Genomic DNA, 22047 nt, shown 5'->3' with positions numbered 1-22047 from the left:
AGCCTTCTACATCCGGCGCTAAAGCACCCCAAAAAGGGGCGCCTGGGCGGTGAGCGGCACTTCCTGCGGTTAAGCCTCAAAAAGGGCGCCCAAGCCTCGAGCTTATTTCCTTCTGGTGCTTTTTCTAGACCTTTCTGAGTTCTATCTCCTTGGCACTTTATCTCTGCTTTCCATATTAACTCATTTTCTATCAAAACAAAGGGAATTAGTCATAAAGTCATCAAATTCAACCTCGACTCTCTTATTCACACAACTTAACGGAAAAACATGATTCTAATCAAGTTTCTAAGCAGAAAAGGTATTTTCAAAGACATGATTCTAAGCAACTTAACGAAAAAACATGACAGATAACGGTATTTTCAATTGTTATCAGTAAACCACAACCTTTTTTGGATATACATGAGTGTTTCATCAGAGGAGGATTCCCAGATTTCTGCTTCCTTGCTTGTAACTTCACTGTTAACCAACCGAGATAAGTGATCAGCAATTACATTTTCACTTTCCTTCTGGTCACGGATTTCCACATCAAACTCTTTTAGTAAAAGCACCCATCTAAGCAAGTGCGGCTTAGAATCCGACTTGGTTAGCAAGTACTTTATAGATGAATGATCTGTGTAGATGATTACTTTAGACCCAAAGAGATAAGGTCTAAATTTCTCTAACGCATACATAATAGCAAGAAATTTTGTCTTTGCGGTGGCATAATTCAACTGGGCTTCATTAAAAACCTTGCTTGCATAATAAATAGTGTGAAATACCTTCTCTCTTCTCTGGCCAAGAACAACTCCTATAGCATAATTGTTGGCATCACACATTAGCTCAAAATCTTGGTTCCAATCAGGAGCTACTATTACTGGAGCAGAAATCAGTTTTTTCTTCAAAACATCAAATGCCTTAAGGCACTCATCATCCATAAAAAATGGTGCATCCTTAACAAGGAGGTTGCTCAGTGGTTTGGAAATTTTTGAAAAGTCTTTGATGACTCTTCTGTAAAAACCCGCATGACCCAAAAAAATTCTGATTCCATTCACATTGATTGGTGGTGGAAGTTTTTCAATAACCTCCACTTTGGCTCTGTCAACCTCAATTCCCCTGGAAGAAATTTTATGACCCAAGACAATGCCTTCCTTTACCATAAAGTGACATTTTTCCCAATTAAGAACAAGATTAGATTGGGTGCATCTTTTAAGTACAACATCCAGGTTAGACAAACACTCATGCCAAACACTGAAAAATCATCCATAAAGACTTCATTGCATTTTTCTATCAAATCTGCAAAGATTGCTTGCATACATCTCTGAAAAGTGGCTGGAGCATTACATAACCCGAACGACATTTTTATGTACGCAAAGACTCCAAATGGGAAAGTGAAAGCCGTCCTTTCTTGGTCTTTTGGATCCACCACAATTTGATTATATCCAGAATATCCATCCAGAAAACAATAGAAAGCCTAACCTACCAATCTCTGCAACATCTGATCCATGAAAGGAAGGGGAAAGTGATCCTTCCTAGTGGCATTGTTCAACTTTCTATAGTCGATACACATCCTCCATCCAGTAACAGTCCTTGTGGGTACGAGCTCATTTTTTTCATTATAAATAACTGTCATCCCACCTTTCTTTGGTACTACCTGTACTGGGCTTACCCATGCACTGTCAGAAATAGGGTAAATAATACCAGCTTCAAGTAACTTTAGCACTTCCTTTCTCACCTCTTCCTTCATCAGTGGATTCGACCTTCTCTGTGGTTGAGCAACTGGTTTGTAATCATCTTCCATGAATATTTTGTGCATCCAATATGTTGGACTGATACCTTTGAGATATGAGATTGACCACCCAATAGCGCCTTTGTGGGCTTTAAGAATCTCAACCAACTTTTCTTCTTCTTTGGGAGAGAGAGAATTGTTGATGATAACTGGTTTATTCACACCTTCTTCTGGGAACACATATTTCAAGTGTAGTGGTAACATCTTCAACTCCAATTTGCTTCCCTTGAATTTTTCTTTTGTGTTGATCTCTTCTGTCTTTTGTAACAGATCTTCTTTTAATTCTTCCAAATCAGTCAAGCATTCATCAATTAGTTCCTCTTCCTCTTCATTTAATTCTTTACAGGTGTCAACTAGCATGTCCTCCGAAGAAAAAGTATTACTTGCTTTCTTTTCTTGTATCATGCAAATTTCATCAAGAAGGCCAAGATGAAAGCATTCTTTGCTATCCTTTGGATGAGACATGGCTTCAAAAACATCAAAATTTACTTCTTCATCTTGCACTCTCACTTTCAGCTTGCCATTTTCCACATCAATCAAAACTCTTGCAGTATTCATGAAAGGTCTTCCAAGAATAAGAGGACCATTCGCATCCTCTTCCATCTCCATGATAACAAAGTCCACTGGAAATAGAAATTTATCTACCTTCACAAGCACATCTTCAGTTACCCCATAAGGATATTTCAAAGATCTATCTGCTAGTTGAAGAGTCATCCGAGTAGGCTTGAGTTCTAACCCTTCAATCTTTTCAAACATGGAGAGCGGCATGAGATTAATGCTGGCTCCCAGATCAATAAGTGCCTTCCCAACAGAGATATTCCCTATAGTACAAGGAATAGTAAAGCTTCCTGGATCTTTCAATTTGAGAGGTAGTAAAGCTTCCAGCGCTTAAGCCTTCCAGAGTACGCCCAAGCCTTCTACATCCGACGCTCAAGCGCCCCAAAAAGGGGCGCCCGGGCGGTGAGCGGCTCTTTCTGCGCTTAAGCCTTCCAAAGGACACCCAATGTTCGTGTTGTTGGCGCTCAAGCGCCCAAAAAGGGGCGCCCAAGCGGTGAGCGTTGGTTTGCTACGCTCAAGCCTCCAAAAAGGGCGCCCAAGCCTCGAGCTTCCTTCCTTCTAGTGCTTTTTCTAGACCTTTCTGAGCTCTATCTCATTAGCACTTTATCCCCACTTTCCAAATTAACTCATTTTCTATCAAAACAAAGGGAATTAGTCATAAAATCATGAAATTCAACCTCAACTCTCTCATTCACACAACTTAACATAAAAAATGATTCCAAGCAAGTTTATAAGCAGAAAAGGGTGTATTTAGTACCAAAATTGCATCACAGATAACAGTATTTTCAACCCTTAACATACATGCATAATGAAAGGGGGAGGATTGCATTTTATTCATATACCTCACATGTTTTCATTTAAAGGGAGAAAATCTTAAAATCATGTGGATATTAATGATAGGGGGAGCATCATAATTTGTTTTGATTATTATATCAGATGCATCTTAAGATTGTTGATTATTTGTGTATCAATTATAGTGTGCTTACTGTTGAGATTGTTGATAGGGGGAGCACTGGTTTACCTGAACCTACAATCTTAGAGCTTCTGGTTTTTTATGATGACAACACATAATTAATAACACATGTGTTTATGTGTTACATGTTCATTACTTTCATGATTATGATTATATCAGAACATGTTTGTTTTGTGTTGATCATTGCAATTCACTATGTTATATATGTGAGATTTAATTTGTGATTGCATGAAATTTGTTTTGGAAAAGAAAAACCACATGCACTTTAGTTGAACTTAAATTGTGTAGCAAAACAACAGTTTTAAGTCGACTTCATTATGAAGTAAGTCGATTAAAACTCGTGGCTTTGCACAAACTTTTTGAAAGTGTGATGTAAGACTTTTTGAAGAGAAAGTTTTTCAAAACTATGTTTTTAACTGTTACAAAGTCGACTATGTGTGCAAGCCATTCGACTGAGTTTGTTATGTTTTGAAATTCTGTTAATGCTTGTCTTAAAGTGTCTAACGACTATATTTTTAAATATGTTTGACCAAGCATTAATTGTGAAACAACTACATTAATTGCGTAATCAATTAATTACTATGACTACTACTAACTATTATAACTGTCATGACTGTATTCGACTTCATTAGTGGCAAAGTCGACTGAAGAGCGTCCAAATTGTGAAAAGATATATATTGACGCAAATTTGAATTATGTAAGAAGTTTTGAGAATCTAACGAATTATGTGATAATTTTCAGATTAGTTTTGTCTTACAGATTTGGGAAAAGCTCCAAGAACTCTTAAAGAAGACCGTGGTGCTCATCTTTAGAGATAACATGAAGAGCAAGGATTGTATGCTTTTACTGTCTGATCAAATTTTCACTGAAGGTGTCTATTTTGGTGATAAGGAATTCAATCTTGTGAAGATTGGTGTTGTTGCCCTGCTGTGACTACAGGAAGAGGACGTGCTGCGTTCTAGACTTTGAGGGGTTTCTCAAAGGGTTGAAGACGGCAGGAGAGGGGACATCTTGCTGCTAGTCTTTGTGTGTTGTATGACTATATTTTGATTAGAGGGTTAGAGATATGTTTTATATTTTTGACGTGGAGGTCTCTATAAAATCCTTGTTGTAAAAACCTTGATCATTATAGTGCATTTGCTTCCTGGTGAGGAAGGACACTGGATGTAGGCTTGGCCGAACCAGTATAAAAAGCAGTGTTTGATTTTTCTATCCCTACACTTTTACTTAATCGACTCTGTACTGCGTTTAATCAACTTTATTTCCGATGCACTTAAAAATCTTTTTCTTTGTGTTTCAAGAAAGTTTTTAAAGTCATATACTTTGCGAAAAAGATTTAAAGAAAACATTCTTTTTGTATTTCACCAATTCACTCCCCCTCTTGGTGTTGAAAATTAAGCGAATCTATTTTAACACTTACTTATTTTTACTAATGCCCAAAGGGGGAGAATTATGATGTTTTTGTAATTGAAGATAATTTGTATGATATGATTTGTGCAACACGGTTGATTATTAATCATGGTTGTGCATCATCAGAAAAGGGAGAGATTGTTGACAGGAGGAGCATAACTTTTGCTTAACCCAATCTCAAAAATATCTGTGTTTTTGATGATGACAAGACATAATTAATAACACATGTATATTCTGTGTTACATGTTCTGTGTTTACATGTTATATGTTGTTTTTTACTGTGTTAAATCTGTATGAGCATATATGAGAACATGATTGTGTTGTTCGTTGCATATCACTATGTTAAATATGTGATTTTATATGTGTATGCATGACATATATTTTTGGAAAACGAAAACCACATGCACCTTAGTTGAACTTTAAATATGTGGCAAAACAGTAGTTTTAAGTCGATTACATTATGGGGTGAATCAATTAAAACTCGTGTGTTTGCACAGAATCTTTTCAAGTGTGCTGTGAGATTTTCCAAGAAGAAAAGTTTTCAAGACTATGCTAAGTATTGTTGCTTAATCGATTGCATGTGATTTCTATTCGACTAAGTTGGTTGATGTTTTGGAAAACTGTTAAATGCTTGTCACAACTAACATAACAGTCATATTTTTAATTGTGTTGACCAAGCATTAAATGATCGTCGATTGCATTAATTGTACATTCAATTAATTGTTGCGATTGCTGCTAAACTGTTATAACTGAATGATGTATTCGATTACATTATTAGCAAAGTCGATTAAAATGCGTCTGATATGTGTTTAACTATAAATTGACGCTGATTTGAATTCTGGAAGAACTTTTGTGATTCTAAGACTTTCATATTTTCACTAAAAGCTGAGTGATCTTATAGAGAAGGGAAAAACTCCAAGAATCAAGATTGACCATGGTGATCAAGGATTATGAGATTTAGGAGCAGGACTTGTTGTGTGTTTCAAACGTGTGATCAATCTTCATATTTGGGTGTTTACTACGTGATCAGGATTTGTAATCTTTTGAAGATTGGCTTCGTTTCCCTATTGTGATTACAGGAAGAAGAACGATGGTGTTCTTGACTTTGAGGGTGCCTCAAAGGGTTTGACAGTAGAAGAGGGTGTTCTTGCTGCTGGTCTTGTTGTTTACTTCCTATATTAGCTTAGAGGGTTAGATAGGTGTTTTATATTTTTGACATGAGGTCTCTATAAAAATCTTGTTGTAAAAACCTTGACCTTTATAGTGCATTTGCTTCATGTGGTTGGAAGGACACTGGATGTAGGCTTGGCCGAACCAGTATAAAAAAACAACATTTGAATTTTCTGATTCCTACTCTCTTTTATTCATTCGATTAAGTTATTTGCATATTCAATTAAGTTTCCGCTGCAAATCTAATCATTTACCTTGCGATTGAAGAAAAGTGTAAAGGCATCACATTTTGTGAAAAAGATTTTAAAAGCTTTTGTTTTTACACTTCACCAATTCACCGTTGGTGTGATAAATTTAGGCATTCTATTTTAACAGATACTTTAAACCTTGACTTATTTTCTGTTATATGTTTATTCATCTTATATCTCTTTGCTTAATCCGCTATGAATATGATTTGAGATTATAAGAGTTTAAATTGTTGTGATGATTACACATGTATCAATACTACTCTGATAGAATGTTTGTAATATTTCTCTGATACATTGCTTGAATATTCTTGAGTGATATGTGCTCTGATATAACTGTATTATGCATCTATGCTATGATATCTAAATATGCATAATGACAGGGGAAGCATTATATGTTGTTAATTGTTCACATGTTACTGAAAGGGGGAGAAAATGATAAAAGCATGTGAAGATTATTGACAGGGGAACATCAAATTATTCTAATATACTGATTGATGCGTCTCAAATTGCTTTATTATCTTTGTTTCAATTATAGTGTACTACATGCCTTTTTTGCTAATGCCGAAAGGGGCAGAATATTTGATGTAATTGAACTATGTTTTTTGAGATAATTGAACTGTGTTTAATTTTACAACATTGTTTTATTAATCATGGTTGTGCATCATCAAAAAAGGGGGAGTTTGTTGATATTGTTGATAGGGGGAGCACAGGTTTAGCTGAACCCACAATCTCTGTGATATCTGTTTTTGATGATGACAACACACAGTTAGTAAAAAAACATGTATATGTACTGTGTTATATGTATTATATGCTTATTGTGAGATTTGTACAAGCATAACTGTGAACATATTATGTTGCATACTACTGTGTTAGAAATTTGATTATATCAGTGATAACAATTGAAAAACTGTTATTTTCATGCTTAAAATTGATACTAAAAGCAACCTTTAACACTTAGAAACTAGCTTGAAATCATGCTTTTGGTTATATTTTTAGAAATAAGAGAGTTGGACAAGTTTATGCTTGATTTCAGTGTTTTTATGCAGGTTTTAAGGTGAATTTGGTGAAAGAAGTGAAGAAGGATAGAGATGGAATCAGAAAAGACATAAAAAAGTGCAAAAGGAGAAGCCGCAACTGCCGCTCAGCGGCAGTTTATCGCTGGGCAGCACTCAGGAACCCACGTTGGCTCCGCTGAGGGGTGAAAAGGCCGCTGAGGGGAGAAACACAACTCACGCACTTACCGCTGAGCGGTAGTTTACCGCTGAGCGGCACTATTTTTGGGCTTGGGCCTAATTTTCTGTATTTTTAGAATAGTATATAAGCTTTAGGACGCCCTAGGGTTTGTATCTTTGGCAGAGACGAAGCAAACACTCTCTTTTCCACCCCTTGAAGGAAGATCTTGGATGCTCAGGCTACCTTATCCTCTTTCTAGGGTTCTATCTTTCATTCTTTCATTATTGTTCATCTAGTTTCACCATGAATATGGTGAACTAAACCTTGTATTGTTGTTGGGGAATCAATGTAGTCTTGTGAAACTCTCATATATGGAATTTGATTTAATGTCTTATATTAAGATATATGCTTTCTTTCATCTTTAGCTAGGGTTTTTCTTCTTTGCTTATTGCTTGCTTTGTTTAACTCATTCATTGCCATGATTATTGATTTTGTCGATACGGGAACGTACGGGGAAGTCTAGATCCGGGGAATTTCTCCCAATAGCATATTGGTTGCCTTTAAGCTCTTGCACTTTAAGAACTAATTACTAGGAATGCTAGGAATTGTATGAACTCGTAATTAAGGATATGCCTTGTTGCAAGGTGATTTAGAGAGTGGCATTAGCAATTGATGAAAAGAATGATGAATTCCTAAAGTATATGAGAGTAAACAAGATGAAATTGATAACCCCAACAACATACTCATCCATCTAATTCATTAAAGTGTTTGTATTCCTCTTTTCCATTAATCAAATTCATGCATACATGTTTTATTACTGTCTTTTGCATTTAAACCCTATAATCAATTTGTTCTTAAGTCTTAAATAATCAACAAATCATATAGCTAAACTAGGCCGTGAGTCCTTTGGGAGAACGATACTTGGTCTTACTGAGTTTATTACTTGATACGATTCGGTCACACTTGCCGATTGTTAAACAAGTTTGTGGCGCCGTTTTTCGGTGTTCATAAATTTGTCATCAAGTTTTTGGCGCCGTTGTCGGGGACTCGTGGTTTAACTAGTTCATTTGTGTGATTATGGATTATCTTTGACTTGAATTTTGAATTTTGAATTTCTGTTTTTATTTTTTTCTGTTTTTATTTTATTTTATTTTATTTTATTTTATTTTCTGTTTTTATTTATTTATTTATTTATTTTTTTCTGTTTTCTGTTTTTATTTTTATCTCTTATTTTATATCTTCTCTATCTTTTTATGCTAACAATTGTGTTTAGGGTTTGTGCCTAATGTCTGCAGGATGCAATTCGGTCAAGAATTTAACTATATGGGCACTCAATTCTACTAAGGGAATTTCAACCATTGGTGGGAACCTCACTCAAGCATGAATAATAGTCGATTTTGGAAAGCTGTTGAACAATTTAAGAATCGACCACCACAACAATGGCAGGAAAAACCCTCTCTATCAGGAAGAAGGATAACGTTGGAAGACGCACTTCAACAGTACATACCGATATCTAATTGTCATCACAAAAGCACTCAAGCTGTCAAAGAATTTGATAGGCCGCCACCACAATAATGGCAGCAACAACCCTCTCTATCGGCAAGAATGCCAGCATTGGAGGATGCACTTCAACAGTTTTTGCAGGTGTCCAGCTCCACTCAGAAAAAACATTGAAGCATCATGTAAAAGGGTGGAGATGAACCTTCGTTACATTAGTCAGAGATTGAACGATTTTAAGGTTAATACTGAAGTTAACCCTAAGGAGGAAGGTCAAGCCCTTGTCATTGAAAGTGACAAGATTTTTGATGAGAAAAAAATAGGGAGGATGAAGAAAAGATAGAGAGAAAAGAAAAAGAAGAGTTGAGTGAGAAAGATAAAGATGAAGAAAAAGAAAAAGAAGTGGTTGAGAGAAAATAGAGAAAGAAAATTTGTGTGAAAATAAAGAAGTTGAGAAGAAAAAGAGAAGGGAAGAAAAAAATAAGAGAAAAGAAAAAGAGCAAAAAGAAAGTGAGAGAAAAGAAAAAGAGGACGAGAAAAAAAAAGAAAGAATCATATGAAAAACCTCTTCCACATCCAAAGAAGTATCATAGGAAGAAGAAATTTGAGCGCTTTATGGAAATCTTCAAGAAATTGGAGATTAAAGTTCCTATGATTGAGACATTGCAACAGGTTCCTGGTTTGATCAAATTTCTGAAGAAGTTTAGTAGAAAGAAGAAGAAAAAGAAGATGAAACTTGAGCTTTATTGGGTCAAGCTAGTGACGTTAAAAGAGCGCTTGCTGGGAGGCAACCCAGTTATTTAAGAACTTTTAATTTTTGGTTTGGTGATGTAATTTTGAACTTTTGGGTATTTTTGTTTTTGTTATAAGTTTGTTACAGGGTTTACATCTACTGATGGATGTTAGGCGGAAGAGTATCTACTGAAGGATACTATGTTTGTATACACCTACTGATGGGTGTTGGTAAGAAAGATTTGCATCTACTGAAGGGTGCTGGAGGATTTTGGGTCAGGCTCGTGACTTTAAACAAGCGCTACCTGGGAGGCAACCCAGTTGATTTATTATATTTTTTTGTTTGTTCTGCTATAGTTGCATAATAGGATTTTGCATGAGTAATCTGAACATGTTATTGCAGGGAGTAAGTGAGAGGCATGGGTAGGAGACACCTAGGTTAAGCTAGGAAGAAGAAGAGCACTTTCCGAAAGTGTCGCTGAGCGGCAAACTACCGCTGAGCGGTAGTGTAACAGACTGGGCTTAGGCTGCCCCTAAGCGGAACCCGAGCCCATTAGGGTATTTTTATACCCTAAGCTGCGCCTTAGTTTCTCTTTTCAGATTTTTCTCTGCACACACACTCCTACATACTTTTTCAAAGGTTCTCTACAACTTTTCCCTCATCCCTCTTGATAAAATCTCTCTTTCACTCATTTTATCACTAGCTTTCCATCTAAGTTTGGGGTTGGGAGAGAGCATCATTGATGGAGCTGAGTTTTTCGAAGCACTAGAGCAGGATTTGTTTTATTTACTTTTGTTGTAGAATTAGGTTTGATGTACTCAATTGGAAACTTTGTCTGTTATGATGGTGTGCTTATGATTGTGATTGTTTGATAAGTAATGCTTGATGATGCTGTGATATGGATTGATGTGAGATGTGCACATTACATGTTTATACAGGTGATTCACAAGCTTTGTGAACAAATGCATGATGTTGTGATTGTGATTGTGATATTAAGCAGGATGTTTATGTCAAATGTGAATGAGCTTATATGTGAGGTTTTGAGCTCCAGAGTTTGTGTGAATGAATGTTATTCCTTTGGAAGCATGAATGACTTTGCCCAGGTTTTCTATGATTGAATTACTTGCTTGTATTGCATCATGTGATCAAGGCCATTTGTTGGTAACCCTTATATTAGCCAATTTCATGATTAGCCACTAAAAGAGAACACTTTGTGTTATATCCTTTGAACCCTTAGCCTTGAATATGATTTGAAAACCCTTGTTGAGAAATTGTACCTTGAGTTAAGTAGAAAATATTTTGTGGTATTGATAAATGTTCAAGTTTGGGGTTGTTGGAAAATAGAAAGGGAAATTGAAAGCATTGAGCTAAGAGCTAAGAACTAAGAATGTGAAAAGAAAAAGGAAAAGAAAAGAAAAAGCAAAGCTCAATGCAAAAGAAAGTTGGGAATAAATAAGAATGATTGTCTGATTCTCTTAACTCAAGGGTTTTGTGATCCAGAAAAACCTATTTTCTTGTTAGCCCAGCCACATTATAAGCCATTGACAAAGTCCTTGTGATGAGGCATACTTGTGAATTTATTTGATTGTGGTTAAATGAAAGGCAAAGACAATTTATGTGACATTGTGATAGTAGAGTGAATGAGTGATTACCTCTTATACACTTGTGTTTGAGTGAAACACTTTACCTAGTGAGGAAATATTCATTGAGCACATGAACATCCATGTTTAGTTGATTGATCATTCATGAAAAATAGCACTTGTTGGATATTAATTGACTTTGTGAACACCAAAGCATGTGTACGTCTTGATTAAAATCTTTGTCATGAGTTTGATTGAAGTTTACTTATCTTGAAAAGAAGATTTTTGAATGAGAGAACCATTATACAGATTGGTAGAAGATTGAGTTACATCTTGTTTGCTAGCAAAGTTCTAAGTTTGGGGTTGTGATAACAGTTGAAAAACTGTTATTTTCATGCTTAAAATTGATACTAAAAGCAACCTTTAACACTTAGAAACTAGCTTGAAATCATGCTTTTGGTTATATTTTCAGAAATAAGAGAGCTGGACAGGTTTATGCTTGATTTCAGTGTTTTTATGCAGGTTTTAAGGTGAATTTGGTGAAAGAAGTGAAGAAGGATAGAGATGGAATCAGAAAAGACATAAAAAAGTGCAAAAGGAGAAGCCACAACTGCCGCTCAGCGGCAGTTTACCGCTGAGCGGCACTCAGGAACCCACGTTGGCTCCGCTGAGGGGTGAAATAGCCCTTGAGGGGAGAAAAACAACTCACGCACTTACCGCTGAGCGGCCCTATTTTTGGGCTTGGGCCTAATTTTCTGTATTTTTAGAATAGTATATAAGCTTTAGGACGTCCTAGGGTTTGTATCTTTGGCAGAGACGAAGCAAACACTCTCTTTTCCACCCCTTGAAGGAAGATCTTGGATGCTCAGGCTACCTTCTCCTCTTTCTAGGGTTCTATCTTTCATTCTTTCATTATTGTTCATCTAGTTTCACCATGAATATGGTGAACTAAACCTTGTATTGTTGTTGGGGAATCAATGTAGTCTTGTGAAACTCTCATATATGGAATTTGATTTAATGTCTTATATTAAGATATATGCTTTCTTTCATCTTTAGCTAGGGTTTTTCCTCTTTGCTTATTGCTTGCTTTGTTTAACTCATTCATTGCCATGATTATTGATTTTGTCGATACGGGAACGTACGGGGAAGTCTAGATCCGGGGAATTTCTCCCAATAGCATATTGGTTGCCTTTAAGCTCCTGCACTTTAAGAACTAATTACTAGGAATGCTAGGAATTGTATGAACTTGTAATTAAGGATAGGCCTTCTTGCAAGGTGATTTAGAGAGTGGCATTAGCAATTGGTGAAAAGAATGATGAATTCCTAAAGTATATGAGAGTAAACAAGATGAAATTGATAACCCCAACAACATACTCATCCATCTAATTCATTAAAGTGTTTGTATTCCTCTTTTCCATTGATCAAATTCATGCATACATGTTTAATTACTGTCTTTTGCATTTAAACCCTATAATCAATTTGTTCTTAAGTCTTAAATAATCAACAAATCATATAGCTAAACTAGGCCGTGAGTCCTTTGGGAGAACGATACTTGGTCTTATCGAGTTTATTACTTGATACGATTCGGTCACACTTGCCGATTGTTAAACAAGTTTGTGGCGCCGTTTTTCGGTGTTCATAAATTTGTCATCAATCAGTGCATGCATAATATGAGTTTTGAAATGGAAAAACCACATGCACCAAGCATATATGTATGACTTAATCGATTACAATGGTGTGATAATCAATTAAAGTCATCAGACAACTTAAACTTTAAACTATGGCAAAACAACAAGTTTTAAATCGATTACGTTAGTGGTTAAATCGATTAAAACTCGTGTATTTGCACAAATCTTTTTCAAGTGTGCTCTGATGGATTTTGAGAAGAAAAGTTTTCAAAAATATACTGTGTTAAAACTTAATCGATTACATACATCTTGTATTCAATTAAGTTTGTTAAAGATTTGAAAATGTTTCATTGATTGACATAACGGTAACAACGGTCATATTTTTAAATATGTTGACCAAGCATTAAATGCAAATCGATTACATTAATTGTGCATTCAATTAATGAGTTTGACTGTTGTTAACCTTTTATAACTATGAGATGAAATCGATTAGATTAATAGTATAATCGATTAAAACGGGTCTGATTTGAGTTAAACTATATATAGACGCATGATTTGAATTTTTGTAACACAATTGATTTTTTAACACTTTCATATCTGTTTCAGATAAATGCTTTAAAGTTTTACAAAAGAGGGAAACACTCAAAGAACCAAGAATTGTTGTGGTGTTCAAATCGTGAAGGTTGCTTGAGAAGCTGGATTGATTGATTCAAACTGTCTAATCATTCTACACAACAGAAGTGCATACTGCTGGATGAAGAAGCTCTTGCAAACGGTTTAGTGTTGTTGTTTCCCTGTGGTTTATACAGGAAGAAGAACGTGTGGTTCTTGACTTTGAGGGGGATCTTAAAGGGGTTGACTGCAGGAGAGGATTGTTGTTGCTGCTAGTATGTTGTAAATGGCTATTTTAGATTAATGAGTTAGAGAGGTTGTTTACATTTTAACGATTGAGGTTGCTGTAAAAATCTTGTTGTAAAAACTCAGATCTTATAGTGCAATTGGGTTTCGGTCTAAGGTTGATTGGAAGGACACTGAATGTAGGCTTGGCCGAACCAGTATAAAAACTCAGAGTTTGAATCTTCTTCTCCCTAATTCTCTGCATTTAATCAATTGCATAATATATGTATTCAAATTCGCATACTATTACATTGCATACATTTTTACGTGCGATTCAAGAAAAGTTTAAAGACTTACAGTTTTGCGAAAAAGATTGCAAAAACGATCATTTTTATACATCACCAATTCACCCCCGCCTCTTGGTGTGAGAAACGAATCACATCTTTTTTAACATTTATATTATTGTGTATGGATGTACTTCATTTTGTTTTTGTACCATTAATCGATACAAATATTTAAAGATTTAATGTAATATCCCATTTAATAGTGTAAAAGTACTATATAAAATGTTACAATATCAATAAAACCAAAACAGATAGACCTAATGTATAACGTATTAATACACTTATCCTAGAAAAAAATAACTATAATAATAAAAAATATATACAAAACAACTATGATTTAGATGAGTTTTTCTAAAAGAAAAAACTCCTATACAAAAATCTACTACGAAATTATAAAAGTACTTAGAATCTCTACTTTCTACCAGTGGCATGTCATCATTTAACTCCTCATATGCTCACACTGTGATTCATCGCAAAAGAAACAAACAAAACAAAAAAAGCATAAGAAATATAAAATAATAATAGGGTAAGCTAGTGTTCAAGAGAATTATCCTAAAATATTTAAATTATATCCATTATAAACTAAGCGTGTATTGTTAAAATAGAATGACTCAATTTCTCACACCAAGAGGAGGGAGGGGGGGGGGGGGGGGGTTGAATTGGTGAAGTGTAAAAATAAGAGGTTTTAAAATATTTTTCAAAAAATGTGATGTCTTCACACTTTTCTTGAATCATAAGGTAAATGAACAACAATGCAGCGAAAACATAATTGAATATATAAAGAACTTAATCGAATGAATAAAAGAGAGTAAGGATCAGAAAATTCAAACGCTGTGTTTTTATACTGGTTCGACCAAGCCTACATCCAATGTTCTTCCAACCACAAAAAGCAAATACACTATAAAGATCAAGGCTTTTACAACAAGGTTTTTATAGAGACCTCATGTCAAAAATATAAAACACCTCTCTAACCCTCTAATATAATATAGGCAATAAACAACAAGACTTGCAGCAAGAACACCCTCTTCTATAAACACGTAATATACATGTGTTATTAATTATGTGTTGTCATCATAAAAAACACATATATTTCTGAGATTGTGTTAAGCAACAACAGTGCTCCCCCTATCAACAATCTCAACAATCTCCCCCTTTTTTGATGGTGCACAACCATGATTAATAAACAACCATGTTGCATAAATCATATCATACAGATTATCTTCAATTACAAAAACATCATAATTCTCCCCCTTTGGGCATTAGTAAAAAAAAGTAAACACACTGTAATTGATACACATATAATCAACAATCTTAAGATGCATCTGATATAATAATCAAAATAGATTATGATGCTCCCCGTGTCATTAATATCCACATGATTTTAAGATTTTCTCCCTTTAAATGAAAACATGTGAGATATATGAATAAAATGCAATGTTCCCCCTATCATTATGCATGTATTTATCTCAAATGACATATGCACAATGCAGTACAATCAGAGTATATATCAAAGCATAAATCAGAGCATGTAATATCATATTCCAACATTGTATCAGAGCTCATGTATAGTGGTATAAACATAGCATAGTTGTTACAATTTCAATCATCAAACACAATTTAATCTCTTATCATCTCCGAACATAGATACAACGGATAAGCATAGAGATATAAGCAGAATAAACATTTAATAAGAATATAAAACAAGGTTTAAAGATAACAAATATTCCAAGTTTTGAAACTTCAAACCAATGTCGAAACTCAATCGATTTGATCATAGTCATAATCGATTTCTTGCTGTAACACTTTGTTGATTTCTCATATTCACACAATGATGGAAGAACGATCCAGCTGATTCTAGTGGAAGATGGAATCAACCAAATCTTCTTCTCCGAACGGATATGGATGCAACGACTTCTGGATTCCAAGGCTGATTGGAAGTCAAGAACAACTGAGACGTGACTGAACTGATGATGGAACACAAAGGAAGGAAGGAGAATTGCAAGATGAAAGTGTATTCGGTGGAATGAAGATATAAGGAATCAAAAGGTATTGGAGGAACTCTCATAGCGGTGGTGTTCGGTGTTTGAGAAATGAAATGGTGGTAGAGGTTTAGGTGTTGAAATGTGATGCGGATGGGTGGAGAAATGCTAGGAATTGAAGCCTAACTAGGGAGAGAGGCAAGAGGAAACTCTCAAGCTCACTCTCGGTGACCTTCAACAAGAAGAATGTTCTGGACAAAATCAATAGAAATCAATTCTTCATTCAAATCAAAGGTCCTTTTTACAATGGCTAAGCAAGCTATTTAAAGGAAAAATACAAGCTCTTGGTTCACGCCTTCACTTGGCTAACGTTGTCAATCAATGCCAGCTGTGCAAGGGTGAAGAAACGTGAGTGACTACGTGGCAACAAGCTAGCAGCAGCACGTGGACAACAAGCTTGATGCAGCTTCAACCGCTGAGCGCAAACTCCCTTCCGCTGGGTGCCAGACTTCTTTCTACTTCAACAAAGCTGTTGGAATATGCCTCACGTTGGGCTTCCTAGAGTAGCTTGCTAAATAATTGTATAATGCATCCAAGTGAAAATTTAACTTGATTCTCAACTCTTGAAGTTTCCTTGCTTCTTGATTCATCAAGCTTCTTCGCTAGTTGATCCATGATTTCCTAGCCTTATTAAACCCTACAAAACACATACAAACATATTAAAGATAATCCTTCTAAGACTTTAGAGAAAGAAAATCAAGAACGAGTTCTTTTAAAAGTCCTTCTCCAACTTCCCTTTCTTAGCCTTAGGTTAAGTTGATACTCCTTTGAATGGAATGCCCTAAATGGGTTTCCTTCATACCCTTCCTCTTAAAAAACGATTTGTCCTCAAATCGGGAAGATATAAAGAAGCACAACTTTGGTTTATCACTTTCCTCCTAGATCAAAAATATATCTACAATAAGCATCAAATATATCTCCAATTAGTATCAATCCAAGAAAGAATTTTTTTGTGGAAGTAACTTTAGAATAAGGACTTTGTTTTATAGTTTTAAAGAAATTTGAAAGTCCTAATTCAAAAGTCACTTTTCTTTTATCTAGAGTTTCTTGTATCCTTAAGGGTAACAATAACTCATAATTAAATTCCCATATTTTGAAAAAGTTTGCATAGTATATGAAATGACAATTGATTTGAAAGAGAAGTTAATATTTGAATACTGCACAATGATTGGAAAAGAAGTAAAGAATGGAAAACCTTCCCTTTTAGGTTCCATGGTTATGGTAAGAGTAGGAGTTGCCTTTAGTAGCAATTTCTCATTCTCTCTATGTTCTTGCTCTTGCAATTCTCTCTTCTTTTCTTCTTCTCTCTTCTCTTCTTATTTTCTTACTTCTTCTTCTCTTTTCCTTTCTTCTTCTCTTTTTTCTTCTTGTTTCCTTCTTTCTTCCTTTTCTTTTAGCTCTTTTTTTCTTCTCTCTCTTTTCTTCCTCTTTTCTTTCTTGCTCTCTTCTTTTAATCTCTCTTTCCCGTTTCTTATCCTTGAGCTCTTTAAGTCTGGCTCTAAATTCTAGTTCTCTACGAAGGAAACCATGATCATTTAAACTCATAAGAAATATGTTTCCATCTTCAATGCAATCTCTAATGAGTTCTAGGTTTCTCTTAATAGTTGAAGGCATAAACTTCCTTCTCATGCAAGCTTTTAATTCTTACCAATTACAAATGGAGGACTTTCTATCTTTCCTAACATGATATTGTCTTTCATCCCACTACTCACTTGCATGATCTTCTAGCTTAGAGTGATATATGCTAAGAACATATGATTCACTCTCTCTATAAAAGAAAGAATGTATTTTATCAATTTCTTGTTCCCAAGCTAGGTATGTTAATGCATCTATGTCTTTACTAAAGAATGAACGATTCCTAGCTTGATTAAACATTTCATCACAATTATCTATCATATATGACCTATATGAACTATAACAAGACATCTTTGCTTTTAAGAGTTTTTCTAGTCTAAAGGGTTAGAAGCTTCGCTCTTAGACAAGTCCCAGGTAAGAGAGGTGAAGATTGCTTAAGTACCAAATCTTGCCTTGCCAGAAATGTCTTAGGTTACTAACTATTTACCCCTTAAACTAAAATTACCTTTAAAATCAAAGGAATGGACTCAAACACAATAATCAAAGACTCGGACTCTAATGTAACAAAAACCTAGAGCGTGGAAATAAGAAAAATAAAGCAAAGGAAATCCTAGATGAGGCTTGTAGCTTTTGGCTAACAAGACACACTCACCGTCTACTATCAATGCAAGCAAAGAAAATTGCCAAGATTGGAGAGAGGACCAAGGACTCTTCCAAAAACTTAGTCTTAATGGACTTTTTAAGAGAAAACAAAAGGAAACTAAATGTAAAACAGGTTACAAATTCAAAACTTCAAAAGATCAAGCTACTACTGCTCCATGTGCGCATTGTATTTGAATATGCTACTTTGGTCTTACAGGTCCTTGGATCTGCTGTGAAGAACTGATTGGAAGTCTGCCACGTTTCCAAGATGAAGGCTGTTGTGTTGGAGACTTGGTTCTGTCTAGAATTGCTTGTAAGGTCTGCCAAAAGCTTTAAATTGATACACTACTTTCAGTTCAAAGAGTCCTCTACTGTATCAGATTTTGTTGCTCTCTTGGTTGCTTTCGCCCTTCAATCCTTGCTAAAAGAGGTTCCAAGCTTCTGGAACAACTTGTATTCAGCCCTTGAGATGCAATAAGATATAGGCTTGATGATTTTCTCATCAAATCAGTAGCACTTTGATAACGGTTGAAAAACCGTTTTTTATACTTAATTTTGATATTAAAAACACCCTTTCTGACTTAGAAACTTGTTTAACTCATGTTTTTGCTTTAGTTTTCTAACTTAGAAAAGTCAACTAGAATGCCGAAAAGTCAACCAGAGTGCAGAAAAGTCAACCAGAATGCAGAAAAGTCAACCAGTCAATTAGAGTGTAGAAAAAGTTGTGTTGAGCGCCAAAGTTGCGCTGAGCGCCAGTTTTGAGTGTCGCAGCTACCACTGAGCGCTGACGATGTGGGCTTGGACCTGGTTTTTGTTATTTTTATGTTCTATTTAAGGAGTTGCACGTCCTAGAGATTGTATCTTTTGATGGCTGGAGCACAAAAACACACTTTTCACCCCTTGGGGGTAGATTTGGAGATGGTGATGGCTCTCCTATCTCTTTCTAGGGTTTTTCTATCTCTTTCATTCTTTCAATCCATTGTTTATCTAGTTCTTCCATGACGATGGAGAACTAAACCTTATTTGTTGTTGGGAAAGATGTAACCTCTAAACTCTCTTGTATTTGAATTGATTCTTATTATTGATATATGCTTCTTTCATTAATTGTTAGAGATATTCTTCTTTGCTCAAATGCTTGTGCTGTTTTATTCATGTATGGCATAAATATTTTGATTTGTAAGTATCAGGAGATTTCATACTCCTAGGGTTGGATGATTTGGGGATGTGACAACTCTTCTCTTCTCTCCCTAGGATTGTTATTGAGAGATATCTTACAAATCAAGATTTGGGGAATTCTCCCGAAAGCAATATTACCTAGACATAGGAATAGGAGGATCGGTTTCCTTTAAGCTTCTGTGCGAATGTAATGCATGATTAATTGCTAGGGAGACAAGACATTGTGAACTAGTAATTAGGAGTAGGTTTTCTTCACTGAGCCATCGAGGAAAAGGTAAATTAGAAAGTGACATTAACATTAATGAAGAAGATGAATTCATATATGCATGAGAGTAAATTAGGTGCAATCTAAACCCAACAACAATATCATCAACTTCATCCATTCATTCTTGTGTTTAGCCTCAATTGATCAAATTGCATTCATTTTTATTTTATTGCATTTGCATCCAAAAACCCCAAAATTTGTTCTTTAGAGTCTTAATTAGTTGAGTAATCACATAATTGTTTAGTGCCGTGAGTCTTGTGGGAAACGATACTTGGTCTTACCATTTATTGTTACTTTATACGATTCAGTACACTTGCCGAGGTCTTAACAAGTTTTTGACTCCGTTTTCGGGGATTAAAAATTTGTTTATCACACTTCGGCTTAGATAGATCCATTTGCATCTCTTTGAAGATCACCATTTAATTCTAGACCTACACTGTTTATCATAGAAAAAAAATCTAATGCTCCGGTTGAGAAAATCAATTTATTCAATTGGTCCAAAATTGATGATTGAATCAACTTGAATTTAAGGACCAAACTGGTCAAAATAAAACTGGATGAAAATTGGGTTATTGTCTAGAAGACAACACCAAACTGCACCAAACATCAGAAAGCTAAATTGGTTTAAACAAGGTGTAATGAAAACTGTTTTGAACAATTTTTAAAAGCTTAAATCTGGACCTTCAATTGTAAAAACCAGTTCAATCAACAAGTTTTCAAAATCCTTTTGATCATGTAAAATGTTTCTCAAATCAGAAACTGTATAAACCAATTTCATAGCACAATTCAATTTGAGAAAATGGACCTTTCAGTGCAGAATTTTCCTTTCGGCCAAGGCTATTCAAATCTCACTTCTGGCTGTCTTAGGGTACTTGTTGAGAGGGTCGCACCTCCCACAAAAGTTGTGCATAACAGAATGCAGTATAGTACTAGGAAGTGACTCCTAGGTCGTCTCTCAAGGACCAATTTGCGGTTCGAGTCTTAGGTCAAACACGCAGTGGGGGGGATTTTGAAAGTATTTTTGTGATTAGAAACGAACTAAATTAAAATTGGAAATTAAACACGACCGAACATAATTGAAAGCATTGAAATAAACTAACAAAACATAAAGACCGAATGGTCCTACAAATGACCGAACGGTTCTACATTGAGACCGAACGGTCTCTAGAGCAAGCGAGGAAATTTGAAATACAGGAAGATAAAGAAGCAGAACACGATAGACAACATAGTGAATGAAAACAATAAACTGAACGGTCCTAAAACAAGACGTGTGAACTAATTAAAATTCAGCAGATAATAAGAGACACTTGGTTAAAAATAAAATGCACATATAAACCAAATTAAATGCACTAAATATTTAAGACAACTCATAACCGAATTGAAATGCAATAAAAGAAATCTAAAACTCATCTACCTAAATTAAAATGGAACCACGCTAACTAATAAACAAACCAAAGTTGCAGCTTAGAAATCAAATATTCAATGCAAAAGATGAGCATTTAATGACACAAATGATTCAGGCCGTGACACCACTCTTCTTGCCTTGCTCCACGTTAAAATGCATCACCAATGTGGGCCACAAACAAAATAAATCAGCATATCACATAAGAATGAAATGTGCTTCTCCCAACCAAACCATGACACCTCCTTTCAAACTCCATCACCGTTCCAGCAGCTTGCAGGTCACATTCACGTGCACACCAACACTTCAATAAAAAAAATGCATGAACCAAATGAAAAGGGCAATGAATAAATCAGCCAAATGAAATTAAGGTGAAGCTTTTTCATTCATCTCCGTATCAGCATTGCACACTTCTTTCAATTCAAAAAAAAAACATTCAAAGAGAAACTGAGGTTGGCGGCTACAGCTCCAAGCCGAGACCCCACTCTTCTTCATCCAACGTCAGGGGTTTTAAAAACCCTTCTCCAAGCTGTTGGACCGTGTGCGTGGACGTGTGGTGTTGCTGCTGGATGATGAGTCCGCGTGAATTGCTGGACCGTGTGCCTCCCATTTGCTGGATGTCACTCCCTGCTGCGTGGGCTGCTTGGACCGAGAAGCATCTTCTCCTAATTACCGCTTGCTGGATGGGAGAGCTGTGTGCGCGTGAAGTGCTGCCGGGTTGTGCTTCCAAGTGGGCCGAATCTCTCCAAGTTGCTGAATGCACCGTGAACGCGTGGAATTCTTTTCCATTTGAAAGCTGGATGTGCACCCTTACTACTTCCCATTCTCCGCATGAAGCCCAAGTGTTGCTGGACACTCCAACCAAAAATCCGTGTCATGGCTGGGTCACGCCCTTCTCTCTTAAATCCAAGTGCTGGTGCCAAGCTGCTGGACCGTGACCAAGTGTTGATTGCTGGATGTGTGAAGGCCGTGTGGTGTTGCTTCACGTTACCACTTCATTTGCTGGGCGCACCCCATTCTCATGGGCCTCCG

General features: G+C 35.7%; 1 protein-coding gene across 1 annotated transcript; it reads right to left on the bottom strand.

Annotated features, from left to right (window-relative positions):
* Positions 1–359: 359 nt before the first annotated feature.
* Positions 360–21893, bottom strand: LOC148203871 (uncharacterized). The gene is made up of 3 exons (XM_088107790.1): positions 21689–21893; positions 1460–2586; positions 360–1127 (listed from the first exon to the last, which is right to left on the bottom strand). The coding sequence occupies exons 1-3, from the start codon at positions 21891–21893 to the stop codon at positions 360–362; spliced, it is 2100 nt and encodes a 699-aa protein (XP_087963916.1).
* Positions 21894–22047: the final 154 nt, after the last annotated feature.

The sequence above is a fragment of the Vigna umbellata genome, chromosome 2 (assembly GCF_029865625.1).
Source record: "Vigna umbellata cultivar VRB3 chromosome 2, Vumbellata_1.0, whole genome shotgun sequence".
Lineage (NCBI taxonomy): Eukaryota > Viridiplantae > Streptophyta > Magnoliopsida > Fabales > Fabaceae > Vigna > Vigna umbellata.
The sequence above is the reverse complement of the archived record's forward strand: the minus strand, read 5'-3'. Positions and strand labels throughout refer to the sequence as shown.